Source organism: Salvia miltiorrhiza, chromosome 3, assembly GCF_028751815.1.
Source record: "Salvia miltiorrhiza cultivar Shanhuang (shh) chromosome 3, IMPLAD_Smil_shh, whole genome shotgun sequence".
Taxonomy (NCBI): domain Eukaryota; kingdom Viridiplantae; phylum Streptophyta; class Magnoliopsida; order Lamiales; family Lamiaceae; genus Salvia; species Salvia miltiorrhiza.
The window spans coordinates 45,923,001-45,939,123 of NC_080389.1; the positions used below are offsets into that span (position 1 = coordinate 45,923,001).

A 16,123-nucleotide genomic window follows, 5' to 3' on the forward strand; every position below is an offset into this window, starting at 1 on the left:
TCTTGAAACTTTGCAGAAAATTATTTCCAAATAATATATCTGCTCCGGTATCATGGAAATAAATTGGTGGAGTCTTGACCTTGTACCAAGGTGTCTGTCCTGCTCCGCCGATCAATATTTCCGTTTGTTTTACTCCCTTTGATAGAAGCAAAATCTTTTTGGAGAAATCCCTTCCTGCAATTCGAGGTAGATCTTCTTCCACTTCTACTGGAAAGACTCCTCGTTTTGCTGTACAGATTCCTGCTCCCGAATCCACATAAGCAGCAAAATATTCTGCTTTGAATTTCTCATATAACATCCCTACAGAGATGTATATCGAGAATGGGCTGGTCATTGGATCATCACTCTTTGGCGTCCAATGGTGATCTCCATTCCTCCTGATTTCCATGACCATGGTTTATATTTGTCAAGGAAATCTCGTCCTAGGATCAGGACATCTGCTTCTTGTCCGGCTTGGCCTTCGGTTTGGATTTCAAAACCTCCAACCTCCAGAGTTCCTATGTATCGGTTGTCTCCTGGATTTGCCAAATAATACAACGAACTACAAGGAAACTTGTTTTCCCTGCTTGTTGTATCAAATCTTGTGGAAACTTGCCTCCATCCTTCGGGACATTTGAGCTTGATTCTCATGTCCTGGACTGGTGTTTCCTGGATCGTTCTTCTCTCATATGATTGAGAGAAACTCCTTGTTATAGGCCCTGAAGTTAGCCTATTTCCTTGGAATGATAGCCTTGGTGCTCCTATTCTGAGACTCTGAGTATGGCTAAGCACCGGCTTGTCTCCAATGTCGATGTCGATTTCTCTGATCTGAGGAATCTCCACTTGGTTTTGATTGACCGCCTTGGCAACCTCCTTGAATATTTCTGGAATTTCAATATATTCCTTTCCCAGAAATAATTCCGTATGATGGGAATTTGATAGGGCATACGAGACTTGATAAGTCAGAGAGTATGGCCTATTTCCGTCCGTCATATATTCCTTCTTCTTGTAGTCCTGATAAAGAGTCAGGGCTCGGCTGAAGGATGAATCTTGCAGATTATAAGCGATTTGTGGATAGAATTCGGCTATAATCTTTTTGGCATAGAGATTGCCTGAAAAAGCTCCAAGAATTGAGTTTCTGGCATCTCTGACCCTTTTGTCGCAAAGTGCAACGTCAATCGGTTGGTCTGTCCCTGGGAAGAGGGAGGATTTGATTACCAACTGAATTGCTCCAATATGAATCCATTTCATCGTGCTTGCGACTTCTGGCTTCATTTTCTTGAGATCCTGCTTAATATCTTCAGCTGGAACCAATTGGATTTCCACCTGATTGCTTGTGATCTCAATTGGAAGCGCCATTTCTTGGCTTGTGATGCCGAAATAGACATGATGCTTCCTTTTGGTTGGAATCAAGCTATATAAAACTCGATTCAATCTCCCATTGGAAAACCCTTGGTATGTTTGTACCTCATCGGTTTCCTTCTTGAGTTTTTTCACGAGCTTCTTTACCACTTCTTCCTGTGGAATCAGAAAATGGCTAGTGAATCCCTTCTGATCCTCCTTCTGGATATGGTGGACCTCGTGTTCTTCTTTAGTCTGACTCGTCTCCGGTTGATCCATCGGTCATCTCCGAATCTTCAGAACTAAAGACTTCTTCTTGCTCATATATGCTCTCATCAGAGGATATATCTTCAAACTGATACACGGGTATCAGATTCTGGTAAAAGATAGCATCTTCTATATCCTGTGTGGATTCGAATCTTTTTATCCCTTTTTTCTCGTTGTCTGGGCAATTGGTAGAGATATGCCCCTTTGCACCGCACGACCAGCAGTTACAATCCTTGAAACTTTCATTTGCTTTGGCCTGGGTACGCCTGAAAGTTTTTCTCGCCGGGATTCTCTTTTGATTTGAGAATCGGTTTCTTGATGGTCCGCTCCGTTGGCCTGACTTGTAGGAGCGCGCCTTCTGTCTGGTCCACATAGTTCTTGGCTTCCAAGAACTCCTTCTGGACTTTCTTTCATAGGGTTGATACCTATGTTTCCTTCGGCTTTTCCTTTGATAAAGCAACTCAGCACCAATCTCTGTTGGAAGATCAATGTTGTCGCACATCAATGGAGATTTCTTGTTGAGTCTCCTTAGTCTCTTGAGATTCCTCTGGTCCGCTGCCTTCTGGCACCATTCGGACAGCTTCTTGTGAACATAAGACATCCTCCTCGAAGCACTGTCAAGTGGATATCCTCCTGGTGAAACATACTCATTGATGAGCATTTCCCTCCATGGACTTGGAAACTTTGGAAAGAAGAGGTCCATGGCCTTCTGATCTTCCACCTCCCCCATATAGATATATAGGGTATAAGTCGCAGAAATTCATCGAGAGCTTTCGGCTCTAGCACCATCAACCTTAGATTGTAAAGTGCCTGTTGATATTTCTCGCGTTTCTCCTCTGCGGATCCTTCGAAAAAACCCATTCCCAAGAAATGGATTTTAATCTGTTTAGTAGTTTCCTTAATGATGTCATATAAGGACGTGCTACTAAACATTTCTTCCCTTGCTGGAACCTCAATTTTGTCCCAGTACTGTTTTGCCATGCCTGCCAAACTGGCTTCGAAAACTCTGGCAAATTCCTTTTTGTCGTAATCAATTGTGGCGACCACGACTTTTAATGATGAAGCCCATTCGTCGATGAGACCCTCCCATTCTTTGAAACTGGCTTCGTCAAGGTTGAGAATCAATCCGTATGGATGGATTGGTTCTAGTGTGACCTTTCCTACAGGAGTATCCTGTATCTGAGGCCTCCGCCGCCTGGTTCTTTGGAACTGGCTTGCATCGTCTTGAGCTGACCCCTTCTTTGACGATTCTCCTTCTGGAGGCTCAGTTTTGGGAACCTCATCTCCTTGGTTCATCTTTAGATCAACCATGTTGAGGTTAGCAAAAGATTCTGCTAACTCTTGTAGATCCTCTAATCCGATTCTGTCCAGGCTATTCATGATATTTGCCTCTCATGATTCGGATTATGTCCTTCGGCTGCAACTCTTTGGGTGTTGCATCGAATAGAGATGTAGACGTCGGGTCTTTGGACCATTGATTCCGAATTTTTCCGGAACATGGTTTTCGCCTTTCAATCTCCTCCATTCTTTTCTGGATATCACGCAAGAGGGTTAATATTTCCTCTTGTTTGAGTGATATTCTGCTCAGCTCCATCGGTAGATCGTATAGCTTGACGCCATAATATTCCACCGTCTTCTGGATCTCCCGCAAATTGACGTTGTCGGAAGAGCTTGGCTCGATCTTGTGGTAGCTTGGAAAAGCTACTCCCGCTTTGTCTTTTGGTTCCATCAATCGTGCGACCAATGGGCCTCGTACATGTTTTGTTCAATGGCCGTTCTGGCTGCGGCCATTCTCATGAGATTCTCATGATAGAATTGGATACTCGCGATAATATCGCGAATAAGCTCGATATCTCCTCCTCGTCGTAGGTTGGTCACGAGGGCTCGATTGTTCCATTTGAGATCGCCTATCAGGCGACTGGTTTCTATCTCCAAATTTTGGAGAGAGTTCCTGTAGTGTACACATCTCGGACACTCGTCCGGATCCATAAACTTTAATGGAGTCTCCTCCACACATGGGTTAATCATAAAATAAATTAAAAATAATATAATTCCTCTATAAAAACCCGCTCTGATACCATTTTGAGAAGCGCGGGATCAAATTTGAACAGATACTATTTTCATCATTTTTGCTTAACAGTACGTGGCGTTGTCTCACAGTCCAGACCCAGTTTACTCAGAGTAACCTATCGGGCACGAGGAAAGTTTCCAGCCGATATACTAGTCAAGCTTAATTAGGCAAAAGATGGGAGATAAAGAGAAATAAAGTATAAGGGTAGAAATGGTATTACACTATGAAGTGGGTATTTTTCATAGATGTTTTATAAAGGTGGGTAGATTTGATAGATATATTATAAAAGTGGGTATTAAAAACCATTTGCCCATATTTTTTTGTTATAGATGCAGAGTAGAAAGATATCATCGTTAGATATGAAAGACATTGGAATGATGTCTTCTTGTATGATGGCGGGTTTGCAACATTTATTTATGTTTGGACCAACATTACTTATCTCGTAGTTAAGGTAAAATATCAATTATAATTTGATTGCCAGTTTTTTAGTACAAATTATCATCTACATTTTTTATCGAGAGCTCAAAGTGATAGAATTATGAAATATCGTTTGAGTATTGATAATCATTTTACTTGATTACGTGCGGTTGAGGTCGAGCTAGAGGTTTATGCGACACATCTCCCAACATGAGCAAAAAGATTATGGACCTTCGTTGGAATACCTAAGTCCGTCAAAATGGTAAAGTTGGTAAGCTTATGTCTATAATCATGCAATGCAGATAAACTTGTGATAAGTCATAGCAGGACTAGTTAATTTGACAATATACACATAACTTCTAATGAGATTCATATTGCATTTTCTTTAGGCCACGAGAACGATTGTGTTTTTGATATGCATATTTAATGCCACAATTTGTCACATTTTCTTTTTTGTTTGTTATCTAATTTCACTTTCGTAAATAAAACTCGAAGCCTAACTAGTCCTATTGTTCGATTTTATTTCAAAAGCAAAATCACATTAACAACTTTGTAAATTTTTACCGAACGAGTTGCATTGCATCATTGCAATTTGCAACTTGCAAATAAAAATAAAAAAGAAAAAAAGATAAAGATTAAAAAAAAAAAAAATTTGAGCAGACGCGGTGAGTTTTCCTGTCATTGCAGAGTGTGGCTCAGACTTACCGGCTTACCTTAAACATTAAGATTCAAAAGCACAAAATAATCTTTTATTCTGCTTGATTCTTGTCATATTTTACAGATTAATCAAACAAAGTTTTTACAAAATTTCAGCGATTTCAACAAGTTAACGATGATCGCTGAGTTGATATGCGGTTTAGTTTTCTACCGCATATTGAAGCGATTTTTCTTCGACGACGACGCCCAATTAGATCTTGATTCCTCCCGTTTCAATGTCCTTTTTGCCGTCGCTAAGAGGTTTCATTTTTTTAACCTAATTTTATATGTTGAATTATCCAAAATTGTGAATATTCTATCTCCGAATTGTTAGTCCATTTCTTTTGATATGTAATGCGTGTGTTTGGGGGATGGGAAATGTGAATAGGTTGGAGAAGCTTTATGTAGGAAGCAAAGTTTACGTAGGCCTCCAAATTCCAGACCCTGATTCTGCTTCTCGCAAGAATATTGATCTTGTTCTTGTCACTAATCGGTACTCCTCTCTCTCTTTCTCTCGTCTGATCAATCTATTTTAATGTGCTTATTGATTATGTTGTCTTGTTTGTTATGCCATTGTTTTGTATGCTTAGTGAAGTGTCAGCTGGTTTTTCGTTCCTGAAGTTTTTAGAGAAATTTGGATTGTAATGGGTTGTGTGTGTTATTCGTGTGCAGGGAGGCAACATTGATTTCTGTAACGAACATATCAGGTTTTGTATCAGTAGATAAGGATGGTAATTGGGTGTGCACTGACAGGAAGAATCGAAGAACTGAGTGCCTTCCGGATCCTGTAAGCTACTTCTCGTATCTTGTTCTCTCATGCTTTCTGCCATCCGTGCTACCTTGCTTTTTCCTGCCCTTTGTGGCTTTGCTATAAAAAAAGTCTTAAAATCGAATTCTGTAGCAAAATAGGCAGTTCTCTCGGTTGCAGGCCGTCTGTAGGTTTCACATACTTTGCATATTTCACCACTTTTACTCATAGCGTACTGTTTCTTTAGTTAGATGTGGATTTTTCGTTTGAGTGGAAATTCCTGATAGATGAACATTTTGCCTTCTTCTATTAACATCCACTGTCGCATGCTATTTCTGTACGCCGTTGTAGCTTTCAAGTGCTAAGGACTTAGATATCATATAAAGTTGTTGAATAGCATGTTTAATACGCTGCCCTGAATTGTATTTCAACTGAAAACTGTGGTTAGATATGATGTAAATCATGTAATAGCAGACTCCATATAGTGGGGTAAGAGCTTAGCTTTTGTTTTTTTATTTGTACTGTATGATGGCCTAGAACAAATAATAATAGGATAACGTTCTTATAAAATTTCTACTCCAACATCTTTAGTTTATTTGATCATGTTGTTCAAAACCTCTTGTCGATTAAGTATATTTTGTTCCTAAGAGTTGTTGTCTTCTCTAGCTCAAAACCACGGCTTTGTTTCTTTCTCTTGCAAGATGTCATGCCTTTCACAAGTGCTCTATATTTTTGCAATTCAGGTAGCTGAAACCGAACACTTAGTTTCCATTCTTGAAGGGTACCTTGAACAGAGGGGAGTTGCTCTTCCAGAAGGATATTTATCTTATAAAGTCATATGCCCTAACCCAAATTTTTGGTATGATTTTCTTTTTCTATGTTTATGGTTATGGGATGTGTTTGATTTATTTATTTTTCCTTGCCTTTTCTTCCTTTATGTCTCGAGAATTGGGTGATTTGTATTGGTTTTGTACTGAGGGGCTGCTGTTAACTGCTATTGAGAAAGACTTTTTTCCCTTTGGTTTTATTTGATTGCTATGAGGGTTGGGTGTTTAGTGAAACTAATCTTTGCAAGTTTCTTACGGTTCCCCCAGGACAGGGGTTATGTGTGTGTGTGTCGATGGAGCTTTTGTCCTTCAGTGTGAAAGTGAGGAGTGATGAATTTGATTAGGTTATGAGAGGGATCCAAGATTAATTGACAGGATTCCAGATAAAGTAGTGCTATCGAATAACATTATATGGTCTCTGACTCAATTCAATGATTTAAATCCTTTGATATAAAATACAATAATTGAAGTTATCTGCAGGAAAAAATTGGTGGGTTTGACCGTTTGAAAACACCACTCTACACCCCCCACCACCCGGCCAGATCCCTTTTAATCCACACACCCATTGGTTTAGAATTCATGTTGAAATCTGCATTCAAATCCATAAGTTCAAACCCTATCTTGTAACAAGCAGAGTTGCATTCCATGCACGCTGAGTATTGTTGAGCAGTTTGGAGTATAACAGAAAATAAGGATCGGTCGACAACTATTGTCTGGCTGGGTGAAATGCTCTGGTGTAAGAAGTGAAACTTCATGAGGGTTTAACAAGCACAATGCTTCACATCTATTAGACGTCCAACTGACATTACCACTTGTAGTACGGATGATGAAAGAATCATAGGTCAACATTAAAAATCTTACCTGCTTTGTGTTGTAAATTGTATTTAGTCATTCGTGTTTCTGACCTTGCTGCTTTTCTTTCAGCCAATCAAACCCCTTTCCATCTGAGGTCATTACTTATGCTCAGTGGGCACAATTAAAACCGGAGCAAAAAAGTTCATATTCTGGATGGATCAAAGATGCACTTTTTCGTGGGAAGAAATCACAGGAGTCATTTTCCGAGAAGCTCAACTCTGTTCTCTGTACTGCTCCAACATGTGATAGGTTTGTTTCCGAATCAATCTTCATGCTTATGTAGTTATGTTTTACGAGCATTCTAATCAGTTTGACAAAACTTCAAGGATTGTGCTGCAAGTCATGATGATTCCAAAATACTACTCACTCCGTCCACCAATTCGTGTCCTAGGGAGAGAGGCACGGGTTTTAAGAAAAAGTGTATTGTTTATTTGTTGAGTGGAGAAAGGGGCACGGCTTTTAAGAAAAAGTGATTTATTTGTTAAGGAAATAATTATTAAAAATGGGTAGGACACGAATTGGTGGACGGAAGTCGGAGGGAGTATATTAGACTCAACTATATGGGTTTAGAATAGATCAGTCAACATCAGAGATCTGATGCCTTTATGTTGGAGTTAATGTATAAGAAAACTATGATGTATTATAATCTTTATATTCCTATGTTCTGTAGATCCTTCCCTCTGAATCCCGACCATTTAGATTTAGCTTGACTTACATTTTTTTTTATTTTATGTTTTTTTAAAGGAGCTTGACCTACATTTTAATCAAGATTGACCTTCGCCCAATGTGATGCAGGTTAGAGGTCAAAGGTAATAAGTGTATTTTGGGAGAATTTCTGGAATTTAAAGGTAAACAAGATGACCTTCAGGCGTTAAGAAAGATCAAAAGATCGAAAGTTAGTCATTTGACTGTTCAGAAGACGAGCATGTTTGCTTTTGGTAAATGCTTTAATGACCTCTCATATCTTCCATTTGACATGCGGTCAAATTATGCCACAAAAGATCTGCATCACATCTGCAGTACTTAATAAGTTTTGTGTTGTACGTTGCTTGCAGCTCATACGGAGGTCCAAGTTTCGTTTGCCTTGCGTGATTATCGCGTTGAAGGACCTTCTTGGTCATCACAATGGCAAGAAGTTGATGTCAGATCGAGCACAGAGGTAGTTTTTCGGCCACAGAACTCTACTAGATTGTGCAAGTATAAGCTTTCTACAATTACTTCGATCTCACTGAGCGTCTGAGCACCCCACCTGGGTATAGTATCCATCACACATATGAGGCAACAGTTTTAAGTGGTAGATTACTATTCTCTTCCTCTGCTTGAATGCATGGATCTAATCCAAGGCTTTGTTATGTAAATTTATGAGTGTGGATTAATATTAGAAAGTAGCATATTGATCCTTCTTACATACATGGTGGCTTTTTAAGGTTTACGCGTGCTTCTATAGTCGACATCTCGTCTTCGTCGTTCTCCATTTCAAGCTTGTAATGTGTATATACTGTCTTTTATAGCTACATCCGGTAAATACGCTTAGATGTATCAATTGATTATATAAGTTTGCCTTGTTGAATTTTGTTGTTGCGATGATCATATAGACACTCTTAAGAGTTGACTTGCAGTCTTATACTACATGCTATGTCTGGTAAAATACACGAGATATATCCAATGATGCTATAGATACAACACACCTACACTCAGCTTGGTATAAGTGTATATATTATTTCATGGGATGTAGCATCTTTACACGACCTACTAGGTTCAGTGTAGGGAATAATCTCATCACATCACTCACTTTACACTTTTCTTCTGATAGGTTCAAAGAATCACATGTATCAATATATAGTAAGTATATGTATTATATTTATAGGGAATATGCTACACTAGAAAATATTCTAATATATCCAAGACTTGAATTTTTTTCATTTTCAATCAACATATGCAATGTACAATGCCAATGAATGCATCATATCTCCTTGCGTGTAAACTGTTGATACTTTTTGTTCTTTTCCCTCTAACAAATCAATCCATCGATTCATTCATCGTTGCTTGTGACTTGTAATTCACCATCAGCTTGCGCAATTTGCTGTTGCTTATCCTCTGTTGGTGCACGTTGTCATTGTCAAACCTGTGATCGCCACAAGATTCACGAATTTTCAGATATAGAAACGAACGATTTTATAGTTTTTTCTATTGCGGTTTAAAAAAATTCTAGCTTCGTCGATGAACTACAGACTTACATGTCTTGCGACGGCGATGATGGCAGGAGCAACTTAGCCAGCTTCACCACATCGTCGTTGCAGTTGATGATGCCGTTGAAGCATAGGTATCGGCCGTACGAGGAAACGTCCTCGAAGACGCAGATGTGTGCGTCGATGAGGAATTCGAGGTCGACGGTGACGAGGACGCCATCCTTGAACATCTCGGCGGCCCCAAGCAAGTAGGGGTCTTTGATGCTCAAGTCGGGGTACATCAACAGCCCCGCGTTTATCGACACCATGTTCACCTCCCGGTCCATCGCCAACGCCCATGCCGTCTTCTCGGCTACGGTCTTCGACAGCCCATGCCATAACTGCATACGAGAATACGAGATGAAACACTATATAACATGACATAGATAAGTCTTTGGACAAAAAGAAAAACATATCTAGCTGATAACTACCTTAAACTTCTTGCAGAAGTTGACGTTGCTCCAATTTCTTTCGTCGATGTCGGATGTCCGGCCGTCGTCGTGCTCCCTCCAGACGACGGCAGTAGCCGATGACGTGAAGACGACCTTGTCGATGGTGTCCGTCTGAGCACACGCCTCCAACACGTTGTGGGCAGCTCTTACTTCCAATTCACCCATAAATTCCTGTACAAATATAATCACGCATAACGTGATCGAGTGCGGTTTCTTGCAACTTTGACGAAGACATAATCACATGAAATCACATAGTTTACAGCTAAAGCTGTCGGGTCGTTTTCACAGCGTGTCTCCATTTGAATTCCAAACGAAATTTAATTTCGATTTATGTCACGTTCTAGATTTCGTGTGGGCGTATTCAAAACTACGATTTCAAAGATAAAATTTAGAGAGATAAGATAAACTTCAAAAAAATGACGAAATCAAGAGATTTCTAGATAAAGATGCGTTGAAAATCAAAAATTTAATTTTCCTGGATATTTTTTAGTGGAGATATTTAAGCAAGCCTACAAAGAAAAGAAGAAAAAAGTTCTAGATAAAAAGGCACTAATAAAGTTGGAAGAAGGAAAAAACAAAGAAACGTAATGAATGACTTAGTGAAATACATCAAATTGAATATCTAGAATATATTTGGATTTACATACACACGTGGTTTTGTTGGTTTGCTCATTTATGCCGTCCTAGAAAGCTAGAGAAAAAGAAGACTCAATCAATATATTCTAGAAGCAGCCATTAAAACTGGTTTATGTGCTATAGCTGGATCTCTCTATCAATAAAATTCATGAATTTAATAAGCTAGAAACAATCCACCTAATTTCTATCTACAATTTTTTGGCAAATACAGCGGAGATTGGGCAGAAGGTAGGTAGGTGAAAGGGGGAAGAAATCAGTGACGAACTTACATCGTAGGTAGGGTGATCGGAGGGGAGCTCGAAGGAGTAGAACAAGGCGCAGCAGCCTTTGAGAGCATCCAAAATGCTGTGATAATCCAATGGATCCGAATGAAATACTCTCAGCTCCTTCTTCTCCATCGATTGCCTCTTGTACCGCTGCATCTCATCTGGAATCCAAACAATTTCACATCACAATTTGATAAAAAAAAATAAAAATACATATCTGTATATATATATATACATATGTCTAAGTTGAGCTACCTAGAGAGAGAGAGATGGATATATATACCGTGGCTGTGGACGGCGGCGTGAACGGTGTAACCGCGATTGAGGAGGCGGTGAACGAGGGCGGAGCCGAGGCGGCCGGAGGCATCCATGACGCAGACAGTTTTAGATGAGTTCCAGAAAGAAGCTGGCGCCATTGCGGAAAGCACGCAATGCACCGAGTGGGAGGGATGCCAACAATGTGGAGGGGTTTTAGAGAGAGAGAGAAATGGAGTTGTGGGATTGGCGAAGGGGTGTGGGTATTTAAAGAGAGAGAGAGAGAAAGGAAAGAAAGTTTAGAGCATTGAAAGAGTGTGTGGTTAGCAGATGGTTGGGAAGGTGGTAGTTAGTCATAGGCAAGGCAAACAACAAAATACAATTATAGTATAATTATTAGATTATCTACTGCAATATTAAATCAATATCAGTCTCCATTTTGTCAATTCTTTTTTATTTTCAAAGGCCGACCTCACATTTCTATTTTTCTTTTCTTTTTCGTTTTAGTATCCAAGTAGAAATTAAATAATACTACTCCTTTTTTGAATTAATAAGATACCAACTCTACTAATTGCTCTAAATTATATCTAAAAAGAACTCTACTAATCATTCTAAATTCGTCTTCTCGTAGCTATTAACCTAATTAAAGCTTCTTCAAGATGCCAAAACAGTTCTGTTATGTAATGATCTTGATAGTTAGTTCATGAAGGGAACAAAATTATTAGTTTGGGGTATAAAATTATCTTAAATTACCTAATTTTACTACTCATGATTTAACTTAGTATTTATCTACTCCCTGGTTGGTTGAATTTTACACTATAATTAAAAAAATATTGAAAAAGAAAATAATATAAGTAATTTTCTAATATGTCCATATTGATTCTTTGGCAATGCATTAATGTTAGAATTAATCAACGCTTCAAAAAATTGTTAGAATAAATTAAAGAGTTAGATAGAAGTATGTTAGTAAATGAATTAAAAATGCATTATTTTTATGAAAATCTGAAAGAGGAAGCAAACCTATATAATTGGGACGAAGGGAATATTATTTATAATTATTTTGTGAATGAAAAATACATTTTATGTTCCAATGTTTGACTTTCTTATAATTGTATATGTTGTTCATAATTCTATCCCATCGTTGAATTTCCATCAGTTGAGTTGTTGACTTAGCTACTCGTAATAATATACATGCGAACTTTAGCGGTCGAAAATCCAATGATACTTTTTTTGATAAATTAACAATATTAAATAAAGAAATTTAAAGGCCGCGTCACAGGAGACTCGAATCCAAGACCTTTGGCCTTGGGCATTAACCCCTTACCGCTTGGCCAACACACGCACACACAACAAGTTATGAATTGGTGCAATGGATAAGACCTCATTCATTCTTTCAAAAATCCAATGATACTGTGATATATATGATAGATTTTTTTTGAATTATAGTATATGATAGAATTAATAACAATATTGATCGTATAGATCATACTTTCTGATTTCGCATATGTTGGAGCATAATGGTATACAAGTTTAAATGCAAAATATAATAATTTAACCCCAATAATAGTACTTGTTTTCAAATCTATAAATCACTATTTACAAGAACATTCTCAATAAATTGAATGCCATTTCAAATTTAACTTGCGTCAACAATTGGGGTGCTAAATTATTTACCCTGGATAAATTTGAAAAATAATTTTAGTTTATTGGGTAAATATTAAGTGTAGTATATATATATATATATATATATATATATAGGGTTAGGTTATATTGAGAAGCTCAAATGTGTTGAGAAGTTGAGAAGCAATCTAATAGATGAACATGTCAATTAGTTTTTATGAACACGAGTTTGATCTGGAGTTCGATCCTTGTCGGTGACGTATTTTTTAACAAATTAAATAGATTTGTATATTCGTCAGTTATATTTGGTATGTTCAAAGAATTTATTGATCTAGGGTCTAATTACCATGTTCATCAAAATGTACTAACATGTTCATCTATTACATTGCTTCTCAACTTCTCAACACATTTGAGCTTCTCAATTGAACCACTCCCTATATATATATATATATATATATATATATATATATATATATATATATATATGTATGTATATATATATAGGGTGTGGTTCTAGAGAGAACTACATTATTTGTGAGAACGGAAGAACCATCAAATCTAATGCATTCACGGTAAAAATTAATGCATTCGCTGTTAAAATTAATGCATTCAAAAAAATAAAAAAAATTGCTCCCTTCAGGATTCGAACCCAGGATCTGCATTCATCCAACAAGATGATGCATTCACCGTAGATCTTGATGATCGAATGGCTGAAAATGGTTCTCCGTTCTTTTTTTTATTTATGGTTCTTTCCTGAACCTCTCCCTATATATATATATATATATATACTCCCTATATAGGGTGTGGTTATAATGAGAACCACACTTATCGTGAGAACATAAGAACCATTAAAATCAATGCATCTGCTATATAAATTAATGCATTCGCTATTAAATTTAATGCATCCGAAAATAATAAAAATTTTGCTCCCTTCAGGATTCGAACCCATGATCTACATTCATCCACAAGATGATGCATCCACCGTAGATCTTGATGATCGAATGGCTTAAAATGATTCTCCGTTCTAATTTTATTTAGTGGTTCTTATTTGAACCTCTCCCTATATGTATATATATATATATGTATATATATATAATTATTACTATAAAAACTAATAATTGATCCTAATTAAAATTCATTAATAGAAAAATCGGAACTAACAATTTGTAAATTTGATTTGCGAAATTACCCTTCTCTGATTATCAATTGATAACTTAGAAGTTAAGCTTAAAAATATTAGTATCATATATAAAAGTTAATGTAATATAGTCAGCATTAATTAGTTTATATTATAAAATAGTCATCCATCACTAAAAACTATTAATAAGAAATCGAAACTAAAAAAATTATAAATCGTGGTTATGAAATTATTATAGTATATGATTGTCAAGTAACAATTAAAATGTGAAAATTTAAATTTAAAATATTGTTAATTTTTTTTAGATAATAATAATAATAATAATAATAATAATAATAATAATAATAATAATAATAATAATAATAATAATAATAATAATAATAATAATTCATCCGTTTACAAATAAAATAGTTTTTTTTTTGTCATTTTAGAGCGTGTCCACAAAAATTAGTCTCTTTCCATTTATAAACAATATTCCACAACTTATTATCATGTATACATGTACTTATTTACTATTTTTACCATAAGGTAGGCTCATTTCTTAACTAACAATACAATTAATTATCATTATAAATACTAACTTTTAAGTGAGACATTTCTCTACTGACTATACAATTAGCAATTTTTATTAAAATTTGTGATGTCCCTTCTCCTTCTAAAATTTCTATTTTACAACAGAGAGAGAGAGAGAGCACATTTGAATTATTGAACAAAGTTGGGCTAGAATCCAAGCTTTCCATTTCACTGTGAATGAATTGTATAATTTTCTTTGTTAGTATTTTAATTGTCGCCAATATTATATATGTTCTAGAAGTTTTCCATCATAATTCATAGATGTAACATGTAAGATTAAAATAACAAGTAATATTCACGAAAAGACATTTTTTAAGGATTGGTATGAAAAGATTAGCCTATTAAAGAGCAGTTCAAATTTTAAAAATTTAGAATTGTTAATGATTGGTTCCACTTGGAGAATTCAATCAGATATACACTAATGAAGAGAGAGAGAGAGAGTTTGGTGGGAAAGAAGGTGTGGTTTCTCAACTGAAGGTGTTGGTTTGGCTTGGCCGCTTGGGAGCATGTGTGTTGCTCTCTATTCACATTTTGTAATATCAAATCCAGTTACAACCATACATTTAAATTTAAAGATAATCAATCAATATCACACAAGTAATTCCATAAAAACAAATTTTTTACTTCAGTTCGAATGTACGGTGTGGACCACGTGAGATCCTCTGTCTCAATATTTTGTATGTTCTATCGTGTACCACTCTTAATTTATTATAATTTTTAATAATTTTTTTTTAATTTTAATTTATTATGCTTTAATATTATAAAATACTTCCTCCGTCCCAGCTTTTAGTATCCAACTTTCCTTTTTTGGCCGTCCCACATTTTAGTATCCATTTATATTTTTGGTAAAAGTAGGTGGGACCCTTACTCCACTTTAATTATTTTAACTCTCACATAAAATGTGAGACCCTTATTCCACTCACAACACAACAATCACTTTATTAAAACCCGTTCCGTTCTCAACTGGATACCAAAAGCCGGGACGGAGGGAGTAATAATTAACAAGGGTTCACTCATCCAATTAGGGTTTATAATTATTTTTTAATATTTATTTGAATTAATAATTGATTATTTGGGTTCATTAATTCAAAGTTAGGGTATATAATTTTTTAAAATTTTAATTTTTAGTGATAAATATTAATTAGAGTTAATAATATAATAATATTTTTTATTTTTATAAAATACAATTATAAAATAGATAAATTAAGAGTGGTACACACAAAATAGTGGGACAGAGGATCACGTCTGGGTGTGGACGATCAATTAAGATCTATTTTGTTAACTTCGTTTTTTTTTTTTAATCCTGACTCATGATTCATTTAAAAGTATCATTTACATGCATTAAAAGTGTCATTTGTTATTATTTATTTTTGGGATTATAGCATGTAAATATACAAATTTTTGATCAAAATCTATTTTTAACACGTACTAAAAAATATTTAATTAAATATACGAATTTTATTAGTTGTTTAATTTTGACTCCGATTTCATTTTTCCTAAATTAAAAAATGACATGGTGTCGATGTGGCATCTACGTGACATCTATGTTGAGCTTTTCTTAGTGCGCGTCAAAAATATTTTTTTGCCAAAGTTGGTGTATTTTCATGCAATCAACCCTTTATTTTCATACAAAATATCATTTAGTTTTATAAAAACTATCATTTACGGAGTATCACTTGCATATATTAAAAATATTACTATTATTTTTTGTATTAAAAATGTCATTTGTAATGTATCATTTATTTTTATAAAAA

The 16,123-nt window shown here is 35.9% G+C and overlaps 2 protein-coding genes across 2 annotated transcripts; one reads left to right on the forward strand and one right to left on the reverse strand.

Annotated features, from left to right (window-relative positions):
- Nucleotides 1-4,427: 4,427 nt before the first annotated feature.
- Nucleotides 4,428-8,771, forward strand: LOC131016106 (uncharacterized). The gene is made up of 7 exons (XM_057944696.1): nucleotides 4,428-5,032; nucleotides 5,160-5,264; nucleotides 5,444-5,558; nucleotides 6,263-6,378; nucleotides 7,271-7,450; nucleotides 7,997-8,139; nucleotides 8,257-8,771. The coding sequence occupies exons 1-7, from the start codon at nucleotides 4,908-4,910 to the stop codon at nucleotides 8,439-8,441; spliced, it is 969 nt and encodes a 322-aa protein (XP_057800679.1). The 5' UTR covers nucleotides 4,428-4,907; the 3' UTR covers nucleotides 8,442-8,771.
- A 129-nt stretch (nucleotides 8,772-8,900) lies between these two features.
- LOC131016108 (cinnamoyl-CoA reductase-like SNL6) lies at nucleotides 8,901-11,424 on the reverse strand. The gene is made up of 5 exons (XM_057944716.1): nucleotides 11,067-11,424; nucleotides 10,787-10,944; nucleotides 9,861-10,052; nucleotides 9,439-9,770; nucleotides 8,901-9,326 (listed from the first exon to the last, which is right to left on the reverse strand). The coding sequence occupies exons 1-5, from the start codon at nucleotides 11,197-11,199 to the stop codon at nucleotides 9,221-9,223; spliced, it is 921 nt and encodes a 306-aa protein (XP_057800699.1). The 5' UTR covers nucleotides 11,200-11,424; the 3' UTR covers nucleotides 8,901-9,220.
- Nucleotides 11,425-16,123: the final 4,699 nt, after the last annotated feature.

Excerpts from the sequence above, each read along its gene's own strand:
- LOC131016108 (XM_057944716.1), bottom strand. The coding sequence starts at position 11,199 with ATGGCGCCAGCTTCTTTCTGGAACTCATCTAAAACTGTCTGCGTCATG. Across the intron at positions 10,945-11,066 it reads CGCCGCCGTCCACAGCCACG|ATGAGATGCAGCGGTACAAG; the intron begins GTATATATATCC and ends TTTGGATTCCAG. Across the intron at positions 9,771-9,860 it reads ACTTCTGCAAGAAGTTTAAG|TTATGGCATGGGCTGTCGAA; the intron begins GTAGTTATCAGC and ends TCTCGTATGCAG.
- LOC131016106 (XM_057944696.1), top strand. The coding sequence starts at position 4,908 with ATGATCGCTGAGTTGATATGCGGTTTAGTTTTCTACCGCATATTGAAG. Across the intron at positions 5,559-6,262 it reads CTGAGTGCCTTCCGGATCCT|GTAGCTGAAACCGAACACTT; the intron begins GTAAGCTACTTC and ends TTTGCAATTCAG. Across the intron at positions 8,140-8,256 it reads GACGAGCATGTTTGCTTTTG|CTCATACGGAGGTCCAAGTT; the intron begins GTAAATGCTTTA and ends CGTTGCTTGCAG.